The 18614-nt window shown below is 44.3% G+C and overlaps 1 protein-coding gene across 7 annotated transcripts in view; it reads right to left on the reverse strand.

Moving 5' to 3' along the window:
* The window catches only part of ARHGAP26 (Rho GTPase activating protein 26), a 404595-nt gene that overhangs the window by 301395 nt on the left and 84586 nt on the right, over window positions 1-18614 (reverse strand). For all 7 annotated transcript variants that reach the window (XM_045819338.1, XM_045819331.1, XM_045819324.1 and 4 more), the window contains exons 2-4: window positions 6519-6614; window positions 4851-4912; window positions 468-539 (exon numbers count right to left, since the gene is read on the reverse strand). In XM_045819338.1, coding sequence (XP_045675294.1) covers window positions 468-539; window positions 4851-4912; window positions 6519-6614 — 230 coding nt within the window. The remainder of the gene's footprint in view (window positions 1-467; window positions 540-4850; window positions 4913-6518; window positions 6615-18614) is intronic.

Here is an 18614-nt window from a genome sequence, read left to right on the forward strand (position 1 = left end):
CCAGGCTATTTCATATAAAACTCTCACTTTCGATTTCTCTTGAAAAATTTAAAGATCAAGAGAGGGCTCATTTGAACACACAGCAAAAGGGAGCTAAGCACAGAATGCCAGGCCCACAAGGGCCCTACTTATAACCCGTGTTCTAGGCTCTGAGGCCTATACCTTGCGATAAATAAGATCCCACATTGTCTAAGCACACAGGTATCTACCTACTAACACAAAGGAGGTGTGGTCTCTACTATTGGATGATTTATGAACTAGCATAAAATGATTAGAGAACAAAACACTGGAATGACTGCTCTAGGGGTGACCCCTCAGGCTATGTTCAGACGCTTGTGAAAGACAGATGTGCTAGGCACCAGGCTTATCTGCCCAAGGTTTTCTGAACACAGTGGGCTTAGATTTTCTGAAGAAGGTGTGTTTTCCAGCCCTCTTGCCCTAAGATCCAAGAACTTTAAAATTCTCACCTTGGCAGCCCCAATCTGCTCCTTCCGAAACTTTTCTAAGGGCGTGATGAGCACGTCGCTGGCATTCTCAATCTGGTGAGGAAAAACAGAATGGAGCAGGGTCAGAGGAGACACAAGAGCAGCATCAGTAAAGAGGTAGCAGTTCTTGCACAAAATACCTCCCCGTCTCAACATAAAATTCGAGTAAGCAATATTGTGCATGTAGTAACTGTTCACAATACTTAACCTGACAGCATGTCAAATCAAATCTAGTCATCAGTTCAAAACTGATGATATTCTTCCTGTACATGATTAAAACTGATTCTTCAAAAATAAAAATTAAGTCCTCTAAAAATGTAAGCAATCATCCGAAGGTAGAGGAAAACTAGTGACATGGTAGGATCTAAATTTCAAGCTTCAAGTGACACATTGTATTTTGCTCTTTCACTCAATTTATATTTAAGTAGATACATTTAAAGCAAATCAAAGCTGAGTCTGGTTTATAAACAGAAAGTGTCTTTGACATCTGGTGGCATGAAACCTTCCAGCCAGATTCTGTGTGGCCCTACCAACACTGGACTCTGATGACGACACTGTGTCTACTGACCACTGACTGCCTCTCCACTTCATCTCACGGTCCCACCCACTCAGGTCCTGTACTCCAACCACAACAACACCCGAAGGCACCTCAAACGTTCCAATCTCGTCCCACTTCCAGGCTTTTGTATTTCGCTGTTAACTCGGATGCCCTGTCCCTAAATCCTTATGTGAGCAACTCATTACTTACTGCAATTCATTTCAGCTTAAAGGACAGCTCTTTAGGAAGGCCAGCCATGACTACCAATACATTCCAAAGAAATTTCCCACTAGCCAACCAAGTGTTTTCTTCAGAAGACATAAGCCAGCTAAAGTTTTCTGGTGTTCCACTACACACACACACACACACACACACACACACACACACGTGTGCATGCACATACATACCATCTTGTAAATGCTCTCTTGTCCCCTACTCCCCCTAAAACACAGAAGAGTGCTGAAACAAAGGAGCACTCAAATATTTTTCAATGACTAAATGAATGAACGAATGACTTCTTGATTGGCTGCCAACTGTGTGACCATGGGCAAAGCATTTAACCTCTCTGCGCTCCAATTTCCTCATCTACAAAATGAGTGGGCTGGATTGTTCCAGCTCCAAGATTCCATGGTCTTTTCTAAAGCAGTACAGTATTTTACAATCTTTCCTCTTAAGTCACTCACTGCTTACTCCTTGCTCAACTAATAATTTCAGGAATCTCATCTCAACAAAGCATTATTTTTCTAAATCACATCCATATCCATTGCAATGAAACCAACAGAGTAAATGCCAGAAGCCATAAATGGACACAGAGAGAACTGAACAAAATGAGGGACAGGAGATGGTAGATCTCCAAATTTATTGCCATTTGCATTTCCTCAATTTTGGGACCACTTATTTTCTAGTAGAGAGCAACACCAGAGTGTTGCAATGTTAACTTGTTTGATTTTTATTGTTATTTGATGTGGCTTAATTGGCTCACTTGTTATATGTCTTTTCTACAAATCAAGTATAAGTCTCTAAGGCTCACAATGGTTTCTGAGCCCCTAAGTCAGTGGTTCTCATCTTTATCCACATGTTAGGCTCACCTGGGGAGCTTTTAAAAATCCCTATGTCCAGGTCTCACTCCAGACCAATTAAATTAGAAACTCTATACTTCATCTCGGGCATCAGTATGTTTTGAACTCAAATTGTTCCAAAGGGCATCCATGATTGAGAATCCAGCCCTAAGTAGATGCTAAATATATGAAAGCAGTAACTGCTCACCTGGGAATCAGGATGCCCAAGTCCTTGCCCCAGTCCTTCCACTACTTGCTACCAGCCTTCATAAGACCTCAATTGTCTTATCTGTCAAATGAGGGGCTGCAGAGGTGAGGAATAAGATCTGAGTCTGTGATTCTATGATTGTAATTTCTACTCCATTCCAAGCACTGTGCTAATATTGGGGACACAGTAGCCCATCCTCTGCCCTTCAAGAACTCATTTACTATGGGACATGTACCGTGATTATCAGGACACAATGTGCCAAATGCGGAATCAGAGGCATGAAGTAGATATTAAGAAGATACAAAGGATGGCCAAATATCCTGGGGTGTCAGGGAAGGCTTCCCAAAGAAGGTACAGCTTTGCTAAGCTGAGCTGAAACTGATGATGAAGCCATTACAGGGCAAGGAGGTAGAGGAGAGGCTTGTGATAGCCATCTACTCAGATACAGACAGTAGAAATTCAATTCACTGACATTAATAATAAAATTGCAGGAGCAAGCTGAAAAATATAATCTGGTCATTGTTCCCTTATTGCAGGCCATAGCAATCTGCAGGGTATTATGATTTGCTCACCGCATCGCCCACTCCAAATACTGACTTGGCCAAGAATCAGACTCTAAAGAATCACTTCCCTTTCTCAGGCACTAGCTTTCCCCTCTCTCCACCCCCAGCAACCCTGCTGTGGCTGCCGCCACCACCACCACCACCACCACCACCACCACTCTCAATTCTGGTTCAAGCACCCAGCAATGAGCAATGGAGGAAAGCAGTATGTCTCTCTGCAGAGCAGGTGAGAAGTTTCTGCTCTGTATGGAGTTTTAAAGAAATTCCCACATTCTCTGGCATAATACACACTTGGGTTTGAATCTAGACCATGCCACTTATTAACTGTGTGATCTTTGGGCATGCTATTTAACCTCTGTAAAACTTGATACCTTCATCTGGACAATGAGCATGAGATAGGTACCACCTCAGAGTCATCATAGGGGTTAAAATAGAAAACATATGGCTACACAATGTCTTGGTAGAAGCTATGAACTAAACTGCACCCTTCCACCCATCAAAAAGTATCACGTTTGAAGCTCTAACCCTGGCAAATTAAACAAGGAGGCCATTAAACTGAGGTGGCTCTAAAGACTTAAACCTGTATTAGCAACCCAAAAACTAAGCCTGTGAATGCTTCAAGGTTAAGAAATGAAAACCTAAGAGCAAACAATCACAAACAAACAAGCTTTCCCAAAAAAGGCAACTACCTAAGTGATAGCCCATTAAATCATTTCCTTGCTTTGCTTCCACATCTTCTGTATAAGAGTCTTTCCCCTAGCTCCTGGCGGTGGAGAATTCCTAACTACTTCCAAGTTGGTGCTACCCAATTTGATTCAATTTTTGCTCAAATAAACTCTTAAAAATTTAATATGCTTTAGTTTGTCTTTCATTACCCACAATGTGACAGTATTTGAATATGGGGCCTTCTGGAAGGTAATTTAGGTCATGAGGCCACTATGGAGTCCTTTCGATGGAGTTAGGCCCTTGTAAGAAGAGACCTGAGAGCTTCCCTGCCCTTCCTCTGCCATGTGAGGCAACAGCAAGAAGGCAGCCATCTGCAAGCCAGGAAGAAGGCCCTCAACCAGGAACCACATCAATCGGCCCCTTGATCTTGGACTCCCATTCTCCACAACTGTTGAGAAATAAATATATTATTTAAGCCATCCAGGCCATGGTATTTTGGCAGCCTAAGCTGACCAAGACAGGAAATTTAGTCTCAAACCATCACTTGTTAGTATGGAAAGAGAAAAAAAAAATGTTCATTAACAGACTCTTCCCAGGGCCTCTGGAGCACCACCTCCAACACAGAAGCCCTGCCGGGGACAAATCAGCATGCAGCCAGCAGGGGGTTTCAAATTAGGCCTCAGTATGATTTGGAAGGCATCAAAGAACTTGTGGTGTAGAATCCCTCATCTGTTAATGCTGAACCACATAAGAATAAATCCTAATGCAAAAGACATCTCTTAAGAACCTGAAGGTGAGCCTTTGCTTCTTGAATTTCGCAGTGCCTCTCTTTGAGGAACTCCTCAGAGCTCCCATAACTTACTAAGTGCCCGTTTACTAGGTGCCTGCCACATGGCAGGCACTGTGTTAGGTGCTTTGGAATTAAAGGTGAAGGAGTGACCCCACCCTCCAAAAGCTCTTGGATAAGTTTAATGGGGGGGAGGGGGGCAGGGATGGGATATAACTTCAGAGCAGGGCACCTCCATTCCCATTCTGCCAACAGAAAATGTAAGGCCCCAAACAGTTAAATAACTGTAAAGATACACCCGGAAGTCATATGTCTTATATATACACATTACAGTGAAGTCATTCTCAAGTTATCCAAGTAAATATATCCTATTTTTTACAAAAGGCTCCAAGCCTTTCAAAGATGAGAAGATAAGGCTTGTTCAAGAGCTCAAAGCATTCAAGTGGCAGAGCCTAGACTCAAACCTACTTCTTCTGATAACAAATCCTGTGCTCCCTAGACATGACCACACTGTCTGGGACCAAGAGTGGCCCAGCCATACTCACCATCCGTATCCGTTCATCTTCAAGATTCCTGAGAACAGTGGCAAACTCCTGCAAAGACTTTGCTGGAAAAGGGAAAGAGACCATGAAATGGAAGTTGAGTAATGGGCCTTTGGGAGCCTTTCCAGATACAGCTATCTTGTCATGGATTGAAATCCCTTGGCACATACATAAGCCTTAAGTCACTTTTTTCCAAGGCTCCTCTTATCTTTTGATGATTAATCATTAAGGATGACCCAGAAATGCATGTTAATTCCACCTGGCACTTTAGCTAGGGAAGGGTTTCCTTCAAAGAAAAAACTGGCTTGTTCCTGAGAGTACCCAGGACTGATGAGATGCTGGCTGGCTCCCAGACCCCGGGGGGAGGGGGGGGGGCAGAGTTCCGCTTAAGAGTTGAAGGATTTCCTGCCCAGGATTTGACCTCCTCACCCTTTGTTGTGGGGCTGCGTCAGAACCCAACCTTTTCTTTGGCACTAGAACTAAACAAACAGTGCTGCTGGCACCGGAAGCCCCATCTCTGGCTTCTCCTTGGGCTCCTCCTGAGTCCCTAAGCCACTTATTAATGCAATACAGCCTGCAGAATGCTGGTCAGATGGGGACAGTCTCCTTCTCTAGAATTATTCCCAAAGGCAATAGGCATTAAGTGCAACAGCCCTGAGAATATTTGGGACATCTGTGTAATGTTGGGAAAAGCATCCATATATTCAGGATTTACCACAGTGATGTGGTTTCACTGTTCTCAGCTGTCTCCCAACTGCCTTTGCTCACCCCCAGTTCCCAGTGCACTGCATGGCAACGGGGACTCAATAAACACTCGATGACTAAATTCAATAGAACATTCTCAATTCTTGCTCACTTCAGGGAGTCAACCAAGATGTCCAAGGTAAGAAGAAAAAAGTGCAGTGACTAGACCCTGGCAAAGAAACATCTCTTTAACAATGCCAATCCTCTGCACTCCATGCTACCTACACCACACAGAGGATGGTGAAGAGTGAAGCAGCACAGTGAGGTGATAAATGGTAACCCCACCATCAGCCTCTTGTTAAAGAAACAAAAGAGAGAGGTGGGGACTACTGTGAGCTACACACTGAACTCCATTCCCCTTTCAAAGGCAACAGCAGCAACACGACCCTAGTCAGCTGTTGCCAGACAGAATGTGGGGCCAGCTGATTAGATTCCCCAATTTTCAAAGAAGCTAGAGAACTGAAACATTAGGATAAATTCAATTTATATGGTAATTCAATTTAAAAACTGAGTGCCAAAGAAAACATGGCTGCATTCTGATCTCAGCCCATGAGCTAGCATTTGCAACCTCTGATCTAATTCTTCCCTCATCTACCTGAGTTCTGCTCTTGCTCAAAGTTCTCAGCACTGCGGTTGTGAGGAAGAAGGGCACAAAACCAGCCAGAAGCACAACACTAAAGGAAGGAGGAAAGGAGAGCCCCACTGCAAACCTTCAAGTGTTCTCCTTCAGGAGGAGGGTGAAAGAGGCAATCCCAGAGCTCCAAGAAGAAGCCAGAATAGCCCCAAACCCCTGATCCTCACTTAACTCTGTCCCCTCCACTGTTACTATGGATTTCTTACTTTACAACACTTAGATTCTTCCCTTCCCCAGAAAAAGGCTCGGTAAGGACATTGAAAGTTGTGATAAACAGTACGGTTATAACTTACCTATACACATTTCATCATCTGTTTCTGCATCTCCTATGCACTGAAATTTAAATTCATTTAAGGAATCTGCAAATTTCCTCTTCGCTGAAGACAAATCTAGCAAGAAAAAGAGTAAGAAACATGAATTACTGACATAAACTGGCTTTCCAAGTTGCTGTACCTTTTAATCCTTCTACTACTACAGCAGGTGGCCGATTTCTTCCTGAGTCCATTTCAAAGCACAAAAGAATGTGAATTCAAGATAGAAAATATTGTTTACGACATGAAATGCTGAGCTGCTTTAGAAGTCAGTGTGTTTGTTGCATTTGCCTGAACAACTCTGGCCCTATTTCTAATTCCTCCAGCTACACAGCAAGTCCTGTCTTCTCCATTTGACACAGGTGGGAATCCACTTGCCTAAGGAGGTCAGGGAGGAAGTGTGGCATCAGCATCTACAGCCCTCCAGGTGGGCTTTGTCCCTGGCTCTCCATGTGATCATGAAGCTGCCCCACATTAGACTCAATAACACCTTCCCCTAGCCCAATTCATACCACAAACTGCTTGAAACTACCCTGCCCCCACAGCACAGGAGGACCTGGACTTGCTCTTCCAACTCAAGTACACATGAGGCCCGAGTTTTCAGAACCCTCTCAAAAAGAGGAGCCGGCCAGCCTGCCAAATTTCTGCCTGAACCATCTCCCTGGGTCACCATGTTCCACCACTGCCATGAGAACAAAGCCCTGGCAATGTGTGGGGTTGAGGTAACCCCACACATTCTATAACCCCACACATGCTATCTACAGAGAAAGCTCTCAGAGGCCTTGTCAAATTTTAAAAGTTCTCATTTAAGTCAGTAATAAAAGCCAATGATCCTTCCATGAGCCCTCAGCTTCTGTTAAGGGTACAAAACCACCAAGGTACCTTTCAGTGGCCTGACAGGCACGGATGCTCGGTACAAATGTGCTTAACTTAATTCCACGTGCAGCCTTCCTGCAGATTAGGCTAATCACTCAAATTACCCTCGTCCATGTTCCCCTCATTGAAGGGGAAATGGCATTATGTTCATATTCCCAGAGGAGGGAAATATGAGGCACAACTGGCAACAAGGCCTGGCTTTAATAAGATATTTGGGGGTGGGGGGAGGGAGATAGGAGAATTCTGGCTTCACCGATCAACATAACCTACTGGGATAAAAGCACCCATGATCCTCAGCACTTGTCTTTTTTAGTTCCCAGATCTGTCTCTTGAGGTTACAGTTAGATTTTTCCCATCTTTCAATTTTATACAAATCCAACCCCCCATGTTCAGCTCACAGATCTGAGTGTTCATTCCAAACAATGGCTACGAGTGGAGGAGCACAGCTGGCGTCCCAGTCTCCGGTCTGGGGCTCAGGGTGCCACACTGGACCACCAGCAGCTCCTGCTCCAAAGCTGCCTTCCCAGTGGCTGGGATGACACAGGTTCCGAGCTAGCTGTGCTGTGTACAAGGTCCTCTGCTCTACACCAAAAGAGGAAGGCAGTTGGAGTGGAGAAAGAACACAGGAGGCAACAGCCAATAGTCTCCAGTCTCCTCCTGGTTCAGTCACTTTAATGGAATGGTCCTTGGGCAAAAAGTCCAAAGATGCTGGCAGAAGAACCAGGCATCTCTCAGAACTGGCCAACCCAGGCTAAGGATATCCCTGAGAACACAAATCACTCCTGGCAAGAAAGAAACAGATGCATCTGAAAGTCAGAACACTGCAAAGGACAGAGGAGACCGCAGACAGGCAGGATGGGAAAAAATAAAAAAGGAATGATAACTTTTCAGAGTGGAAGTTTTGGGCCTCTAAGAGGCCCAAAGTATGTAGTACATGGAATGTGGGCATGGTTGTACACTGTGTCATTTCAGTCAGAATGCTCCCCTGATCAGAACTCACAAAGAAAGTCCCGAGCAAAGAGTAAGAATAGGGCTGCTTCTCTATCTACCTAAAAATCCTCCTGTGCCTCCCCAGTAGGGCAAGAAAGACTCAAGCTGGACAATCTCAACAAAGTGGAAAAAGGTGAAACATAAGCTAGGCTCGGGAATGCTCCCAGCACACACCTGAAGAGCTGTGCTGCCAGAGGCAGCTGCCAGTGAGGATCAAGGAGTGGCTTATCCACACAACGGGGCCTTTGTGGGGCCTTTTCACAGGAGGACCCATTTAGCCAGGAGCAGGGCCTGTTAGCTTATGACCAGAAAGTAAGCTGATTTCATTGTCCAGTGGCACACAGCACACCCTGCCACAGCACAAGCCTGAGAAGCAATGTGGGCCCCATGAAGCTGATAAAGAGGCTGGTCCCCCTGATGGAAGATTAGGTAATGAGTACTGGTATGGAGTCAATACTGGGCTGTAGGCCAGTAAGGACAGCTGGGTAGAGTGAGAATCCCAATTATTGGAATCTGAAAAGTAACTCACCATGGGCTTGAATGACTCATGACAGAAATCTTTCTGTAAAGGTGCAGGGGACACCTGTTGTTTTGTTTCTTCAACACCCACTCCCCACTCTTTGGCACAGCATGTCAAGCTTGCTTTGGAAGACCTCCCTCCTCCACTTGCACTGCATGGGGTTCTGATTATATACTGAGCAACCCCTTCCACAGCCTCTGGCCCTCACCCCAACCTCCAATGGCTCCCAGGTTCAAGTTTCAGCTCCTTCATTTTCCAGACATGTAACTAACCCAGGGTTAGTCATAAAGTCTCAGTCATTTCATCTGACAGTTGTCAGCCCTACCTAAACCCATCGAGCTGTCAGGAGATCCAGTGGGGCACACTGCTTAAGCACTCTGCACTGTAAGCTTCATTCAGTTCTAGGCACACCTGGGCTATTCTTCCCTAATACATAAGTCCTCCAACAACAGGACCCAGGGAAGGTAATCATCACTACCTGTAATGAATGAAAGCTTGGAGGAATTAAAGGGCTGACATAAAAACACACAGTCTCTACAGAAGGGACCTGTGACTCAATCAAGTCTTCTGAACTGACATCCTTATAGCATGTGGCTACACCATGCTGCCTCACTCCACTAAGATAAACCCCTCCTCTGTTACTGAGGACAATGAAAAGGACATTTAAAAAAAAGTCACTGCTTCTTGTCTACTTCAACCCAAAAGGACTGGTGGCATCTTATGTAGATGATCACCTTGGATAAGCGGCCGCATGGAGACTTAACTTCTGGAGCCTTCACTCTAATGCACACAGGAATCCAGCCTGCACCTTTCAGTAAGAGGAGGGGAGAAAGAGGAGAGGCTGGTGTTGGTGCTGGGTGAGTGCCAAGATTCGTGGTACCCTGCTCACATAACCCCACTGTTTCATGTTCAGGCAGTGCCAGACACAGCTAAGAGCCAAGCAGAGTCAATAATATTTACTGTTGCTAGAAAGGCAGAATGCTGGCAAGAGTGGAGAGAAGTCATGACCGGCAGCCTCTGGGGAGGACAAGTATCTGCTTTATAGAGTGAGAAGTCTCTGCCTCTGAGTGAGGAAACCAGGTGGGTAAGGGATATGGAAGCAGCCAGAAGCCTGGCCTTGAGAGGCTGCTCCCAAAGCTGTGTGCTCACCAGGGGACCAGAGGAAAGTGCCCTTCTCTTCGTGGAGATGCCATACTCTGCCCCAGCACATACTAATCTGCATAAAGCTTAAGAAAAGTTAAGCCAAGTATAATCCTTTTTTACAATAAAACAAGGTTTATCATAATTTTTTAAAAGTTAGAATCTACCTCAATTTATGCAAGTTTTACTAATACCACAAATTAAGCCATTTCCTTTTTGTCCTTAATTTACACAAATTTTACCAGCAATACCACAAGTTGAGCCATTTCCTTTTCTGTACAACTTAACATATATGTGCACACACATAAACATGCATACACACAAACATGCATGCATACAGACACCCACATTATGATGGACTCAAGGTAACCATACAATTATATTTATTTTCAGTGTATTTATTGCCTTTCTCTGACCTCCAAAGTCACCAAAATTTCATATAACTACCCTTAAAATTTTCTGCTACTTTGTCACACCTCCCTGGACTTAGAAACTAATTAGTTGACAAAGACCAACTGTCAAGGAAAGTACTTCCAACATGATTGGCATCTCAGCTGCTTAAAGCACAAGAATCCTCAAGTCCCCAGGCCTGACTCATCTCTCCCTTCTCTGAAAGCCAATTATGTGTACCCTCAGTGCCTTATCATCTTGTGTGTGGAATGATTCTGGAACTACCCATGAGTGGTTTCATCTCATCATGTATTCGTGCCTAGGACAGGGCTGGAAAGTGGCCCTTAAAACCCATGGTGCTGATTTTATCAGCCACACAGGTTGGTTTCCACATGGAGTGTCTGACATTCTCCAGATGAAAGGATGATGGTGGGAGCTGAGAGGTAGATGCCAGCCCTGAGACACTACAACCACATTCCCAGGTAAAACTCAAAAGAACCAAAATATCTTTCCTCTCCTATCCTCTCCCAAAGGAGCTAACTAAGGGCCTCTTCCTGTGTCCCCAGTTCAGTAAAGGGCACCACCATTCATCCCGCCACATGAGTCAGACAGACACCCACATGTCATCCTTGACAGTGCAGTCCTTTGCAAGTCTGTACATTTGGCCTCCTAAGCATCTCAATTCTGCTCCCTCATCGCCAACATTATCATCAATAACCCCTAAGCCAAATACCCCCATTTGCTAGGATAACTGCAACAGCCTCCTCTCTGGTTTCCGCACACCCACTTTTGTCCCTCCAGTCAATATTCCACCTAGTCATGTCAGCTCCAGCAATGAATTCTGCCATGGCTTCCCAGAGCTCTAGGGACAATGAACAAAGTCCCTCTGAAGGCCTTCCTCCCTCTCTGGACCCCAGGCACCCTAGCCTCTGCTATTTCCTGGAATGTGCCCTATTCCTACCTGCAGCCCTCAGCATAAAGGTTCCCTCCTCCAAGAAGCCTTCCCTGACTTCTCTAACCAGACCAAACCTTATCCTATTATCGCATCCTGAGTCCTACGCAACTCTTCTTCACAGCAAGTTCGTATTGTTCAGGTAAGTCTTCAATTAATATCTTCCCATTAGGGAAGTTCCATAAGGGTGAGGAGGGAGTCCCTTCATGCTCACCCCTGTATCCTCAGAACCTAGTACATGGCCTGCAGAGAACAGGGACCACAGAAAGAACAAAGGGAGAGGGGAAGTTGGGCATTCCACTAGTCCATTACACTCACCGAAGGTGAACTTCCCAATTCTAAGCTTGACAAGTGAAAAAAGAAGTATATTAGGTATATTAGGAGAAACTTTCCAACTCACGTAAGTCTGATTGGAGCTTGTATATGTAGGAATGTGCTTATTGTTCAGATAAAACCACCTTTCTTGGTTCTGTCTATTGAGGAAAGTTCCCACACAGCTGCAGAGAGAGCTGCCAGCAAGCACGGAAAGCAAAACTTTCTCTACACCAAGGGACCAGGAGAAATGAGCAAGAAACACGGCAGCGCTCGGCCACCGTCACGTGTCCCCGTTCGGCCTCAGCATGTCCCCAGGCCTGGGGCTAAAACAGATGAAGGAAGAGTTCCCAGAGACCCTTCTTTTCTCTTTCCCTGTATCTGGGCAGGAAGAGAACTCGTCCTATCAGAAACTCTGCTTGGGGAGAGGCATTCCCCCTACTCACCATTGCCCCAAGTCTGCATGTGGCATTGTAAACCTAGTTCCATTGCTTAACTATAAAAAGCACAAGTGCTGTTCCCTTGTTAAAGGCAATTCTACAGCATGAACCCCTGCATTATGTCAGTAAAAAAGAAAAAAGATCATGTTCAAATCTTACAATAGAACAAAATTCCCCCATAGCATTCATCTAGTTTCTGTGATGCACAGTCTTACCTGTGGCCACTAGATGGAGATTGACTGTAACAGAGAAGGTGTGCTAAGACTCAAGGAGAAATGACAGGACCAGCCCCCCATGCAGGGCTGGGGACAGATGCTTTCCAATTAGTAAAGACACCAAAACAAGAGGAGCACTTTCCAGTGCATGTGCAATCAGCTATGGAGGGAAGGGCCCTGGCCTCCATGGGGGAAAACCTGCCCTAACACATGCAGAGGACCTGTGTTTATCTTTTCCATCCAAGCCTGAGACGTGGAGGGGAAGGGCTGGAAGGATGAAGTCACCACCAACGGGTCTCTCACAGTATTTCCAACCTGGCTGGAGCAGACTCAGAACCCTTCCATCTCACCAGAGGACACTATGCCCACCAACCCTACCCACCATGGCATGTTATATCACGTGCATTCTGATTATACGCATCTCTCTGTATGCTTTTCCTGAGGTCATTTCCCTAAAACAGTATTTCCTAAATGAGGCCACAGCCAGCACAGACTCTGGAGAATTTGTTTTCCAACCAGAGCACTAAGGCTAATGAAATTTTCAAAGTTGATTTTAAAAATGAAATCACAAAGAACAAAGAAACGTATGTCGCCCTTTTTCATGGGCGTTTCCAATGAGGTTTCCAATTCTATTTACATAGAACCGCCCTCCAAGAATAATATGAGAGACCCAAACCCACCTAAATATATACCCAAAATATATTATGCATTAATCTATTGAGTGCTTACTATGCAACACGTATCTAAGTATTTTAAACTATTTCATCCTCATGACTATCCTACTGAGTACATATTATTACTTCCACTTTGCAGATGGGGAAACAGACTCAGAAAAGTGAAAGAACCTGTCACAGTCATGCAATGACTGGTAGTATAAGGAACCTTGACTCCAAAGCTCTTAACTACTACATGATCTTACCTAATGTACTCAAATATTTGAGAATCATTTATCCATGTACTCAAAGAAATAAAAGGCTGCTGTGTATACACTGCATATCCTTGAGGAGAATACCATTTAGAAGAGCCCAATCTGCGTATGCGAATTTATAAATTAAGGTAGAACATGTTAAGGCAATCAGAGAGTACAAAAAAAATAGCTACAGAAGTGTAACAGGGATATTATTCCAGCTGACACCAGTGGAGGCGGCCTCCCAGGAAAAAAGAATAGGGAGTGGCAATTGAACTAGCCTCAAAAGTTCAGACCTAGTTGGATATGTAGATATTGGGGGAGGTGCTAGGCACGGGAGACAGGCATGGGAACGTATTCAGGAAGAACAGAAAGCAAAGAGATGACAAAGCAAAGGACCTACCTAGAAGCAGCAGGAAGTTAAATTTGATGGACAGGAGGCAAGACTGGGAAGAGAACTTTAAAATCAAACCAATGTCGGACCTGAATGCCAAGCAAAGGGATTTAGACTTCATCCCTAAGGAAATGGGAAGCAGATTTTTATACAGAACAGAGACAAGATCAACTTAAACACTGACTAAGCCTTTCACTGAAGAGCTGGCCCAGAACTTAGTTTGGGGCTTCTACTCTGACTTCCCACCCTACTTCACTGCAGGAACATGCAGCCAGACAGTCAAGGGCTTGCTCTCTGTGGGATGATCACACGACACCTCTCAACCTGCACATCAGTACACAATCCACTAGTCAGGCAGGAGAAAAGAAGAGTATGAGGGACTCAAAGAAACTCTGCTCCCTATTGAAAACTCCAATTTCAAGTCCAGGTATGAGTGATCAGTAGCATCATCACTACACATAATTACATACAAATGATGTATACAAAGACATCTGCATTTCCAAAGCACTATATTAATATCTTCTCCTCAAAACAACATTGAGAGTTTCAATAATAGCACTTGACCTGTTAAAGAGGAAGAAAATAAGGACTAACTTGATAAGTGTACATCACATTAGGTGCCCAATAAACATTTGCCCATTGATCATTATGTTCAGTGCTTTATTCAACCTCAGGTCTAACACACAATCCCAAGCCCTGAAGAATCCAATCCCAAACTTGAATCACTCGGCCCTGACACAAAGCAGAACAGAGACACAGAGAACCGAGGTATTGTGCCCAGAACATCTACATTCGCATGATGCCCCAGACCTTATAAGACAGCAGGTCAGTACAGGAAAAACTCCCTCAAGGAAAACAGTGTTGATCTGCTTAGTTAAAACAAAGAAACCCATTTTTAGAGGGTCTAATCAAGTGAAGAAACAAAAAGAAAGGGTATTTCCAGGCGGGTTAAGTACACACACACAGAGCCAGTCAAGGGCAACTCAAAGGAGTATGAAGTGCATAAACTCTGCAAACCTGGTTTCAAAACCTGGGCCTGCTAATTACTAGCTGTAGATTTTGGGCAAATTATTCATCCTTTCCAAGCATTTATATAACTGTGAGGATATAATACACCTCACAAGATTGTAGTGGGAATTAAAAACGGGGTAAAAATAAACACTTTATGGAAGAGCAGACCGCAGGGCAGCCCTTAGGTGCAGATTTTCATCCCTTACCACAAGCACAGGCAGAGTGGAAGTTTACTTGCAGGTGGGAAAGAATCAACCAAAGGAGAATCTTAATTAGCAAATTAAGCAATTTTTTCTTCATTGATTTTCTTCATTTCAAATAGGAATTTCTGCTTCATTGATTCACTGAACTACTCAACCCCATTGTAGTTTACTACTAAAAACACACTTACATCCTTAGGTTTTCCTCAGATGCTTAGAAAACCCTTATTCATCTACACATTTAAAACTTCCTTCACCCCTTGCAGAGAAAAGGAAAGACAAAAACCCTGAACTAAGTAACATTTTTTTTTATTTTAAAGAGAGGAAGGGAAGAGAGAGAGAAAAACATCGATCTGTTGTCCCACTTATTTTATGCATTCATTGGTTGATTCTTGTATGTACCCTGACCAGGGATCAAACCCACAACCTTGGCATATCAGGACAATGCTCTAACCAACTGAGCAAACCCAGCCAGGGCAACACTATTTTTTAACCAAACTACAACTCAAAGCAGCATGGGTTTCTTCTTGAGAAGTTTATTAAATTCAAGTGGTGCCTTTTAAATGCACAGGGGAAGAATGGTATCATCAAATCCTTTTCATCCATTTTCTGGGTGAGGGGGCCAGCCCCAGACAAAACAGGTAAAAGAATGAGCTTGCTAAAGTAGAACCCAAGATAAATGGAATTTTCGGGGGTCACAAGGCTGAAGTGCCTAGCTTCCTGAGAAGGTGGTATTTGTGCTTTGCCCCTATCATAAGCATGTTTTAGGGCAAAAAAGTTGAAGCGCATTAAGAGGAGACCATACAAGTCAGACCAAAGGGTCTGAAGGGAGAGTGGGTCAGAGGAGGGCTGGGAAGATGAGAAGGGGTCAAGCATGGCTAAGCCTGGCTTGGGCCTCAAAACTTGACTTTTGCTTTTGGAAGGAGTTACCTTCCTAGAGCAGAGCTTCTCAAACTTTAATGTGCACCCAATCATCCAAGAATCTTGTCAAAATGCTGATTCTGATTAGTAGGCCTGAAAGCCAGAGCTTCTGCATTTCTAACAAGTTTCCAGGTGATGCTAATGCTGCTGGAGGCACCACACTCCCCAAGGCAAGGGTGAGGATTCCCACCCAAGACCCTGAGAGCAAAGGTCATGGTGCCTTTCTCCTTCCAGCACAGTGCCTACAGCCAGAGGCCCTCGGTATCTATTGGAAGAATGGATTCCTTGAGAGGACTTCTAATGCGGCAGAAGGACTAGAATAAGAACCAAAATTGAGCTCCATCCTTGCTCACCCACCAACTATGGACATGAACATAGGGTAAGCTACTTAACAGTTTCTTAGCAAGTTAATTCTTAATGAACTTCACAAGGTTCAGCCTTAGAAACCCCTTTTGAAAACTGGAGGCTGAACCACTTGATCTGCAAACTCCCTTGTAGCTCTAAAATCCCACCCACAGTATCTTTTCTTTGCCTATTTTTTTTCCAGTGGTGAAAGTATATAGTGGATATTCCTATGGGAGGCACACCTCTGTCATTCTCAGAGAGAACTTTCCAAAAATCCAATTGAGAGAACACAGACTCTGTTAACAGTCTCAGCAAATAACCATAGCAACTAATACTCCCCCAAATAATATGATGTCTTCACGGTGATTTGTTGGCTCAATTAGATTAAGAGGGTGATGTGTACCATCTCAAAATTTATAATGGTATACTTAGAGTGAAAGCCAGACCTTCTTGGAAGAGGTTTACAAGTACAAGAAAGGCCTTGCCAGTAAAATGAAGAAGGGATGGAACCAGAAAACTGAGTACATGTGGAACTGGAACGGGCAGCCCTAACTGTCTTGGGTCCACAGAGACAGGACCCATGGACCAGACAGAAGTCCCAAGCATGCTTAAAAAGTACAGCTCCGAGTGCCACTCCTTCCAGAGAGCTATCAAGCAACTGCCATGTCTTCCTCTGCCTGTGCCTTTCTCCATAATGTGAGGAAAGCAAACACTACCATTTTGAAAAAGTTCAGAAACATTTACCAAAGTTAATTGTAAAGCTTTTACAAGAAGAAGAGGACAATCATAAAACAGTAAATTAGGGATGACAATGGATTTCCAAGCCACATTGTCTCAACAGGTCACCTCAGGTGCAGAACCTTCTATTCCAAGGTCTTTGGCATTGTGAATTGTTAAAGGGTTTATAATTGGAATTGTGAAAGAAAAACTCAGCATCTATAACTTATCTTTTCACACCTTCAGGTCTGCCTCGTCCCACCTTACCATCATATTTGCTCTAAACAACCTTGGACAAATAAGAACCTCACTTGAAAAGCAAAAAAAGAGAAGCCAAGGCCTGTCACCTCCCCGTCACCTCTGAATCTTTTCTAGCAAAGTGGGGAAAAAACAACACCAGCTCAAAGAATGGGTCTTAATTTGCATTCAACTGTTAATAACGCAGAAAGCCACAGACAATAGAACCTGGACATAATACACAAAATCAGATACACCTCTGGTTGTTCTCATCAAAAGCTAAGATAAATGTGAGGGTGTCAGGCAAGGCAAGGCATGGAGAGTCCTTCCACTGGGTAAATAAGCCTAGAACCATGGGTAAGTGCTGGGCCTTTGGGAACGAATTCACAGAGTTCAGAATCCCACCTCAGCCACCTATAAAATCCCTGTACTCATTTGTACCTGCATGACATGGAGAGAAGAAAAAAAGGACACCTGCTTCCAGGGATTTCTGTGAGAAAAGAGATAATGCTCAGAAGTGTTTAGCACAGGCACTGGCTGCAGCAAGCCCTCAATAAACAGTGGGTATTAATAATATATAGTTATACCCAATGACATAATAAATTAAATGTCATGCTGGTGTATTTCTGTGTAGAGATCACAGGACAGCCAAGCCACTGGGCCTCCTCCCTCTCACCTTAATGCCCCTCCACCCTGAGGACCTCCCACCATTATTATCATCTGGATGGAATCAACCTAGTCCCTGGGCACGGCTCAGACACTCCTCCCCAGTGCTATCACAGGAAGCAAGGCAGCTGCTCCTCAGCACCCAAATAGGGTTAATTAATAAAGGAAAATCTGTCTGTCTACCCTTGGATTAAATTAACATTTCCTAAAAACAAACAAACAAAAAAAACGCCTAGCAACTTTGAGCAGAGCCATACCTCATACATTCTCAGAAATTCGTTTCACTTTCTTTAATCCCTAACGAGCCAGTTCCCTGCTGCACCTCAAGGAAGGCCGGGTGCTATTGGGACCAAGTGGGGAGTTCCCTGGGTGGGCAACATTCGTCCTCCCCACAGGTTCCCAGAAGTAAGGCCTCTTTACCCAACACTGTCACCTGCCAGATTCTGGATGCCACTCAAATAAGAAATCATGTTTCAACAAGTTCTCAAGAGTACCCCCTCACTCCATGCCACAGAATTTGGAAGGCTGAAGACTGTTTTTCAAAACATGGTTGAGCACCACTGGGGACAGACTCCCTAGGGAGCCCACTCCAGCCCCCCCCCAAAGCAGATAAATGCATGAAGTTTGAGAGCTGCTGTCACCTAGACCCTCAGAATATCCAAGACCAAGTACCAGTTAGTGGAACCTCTCCAGATGACAAAGCCAGAGCTCCAAAGAAGCCGGAACTTCTCCTTCCTGAGAGGTTTACAAATGTTCCTGAAGCAGGCAGTTAATGTCCATGGTGAAAGAAAGCTAGATGGCAGTACAGGTGGGAAGAGGAAACACCACAATGCAATTTAAAACCC

Source organism: Phyllostomus hastatus, unplaced genomic scaffold (assembly GCF_019186645.2).
Source record: "Phyllostomus hastatus isolate PE091 unplaced genomic scaffold, TTU_PhHast_1.1 phas_contig_150, whole genome shotgun sequence".
NCBI classification, from domain to species: Eukaryota; Metazoa; Chordata; class Mammalia; order Chiroptera; family Phyllostomidae; genus Phyllostomus; species Phyllostomus hastatus.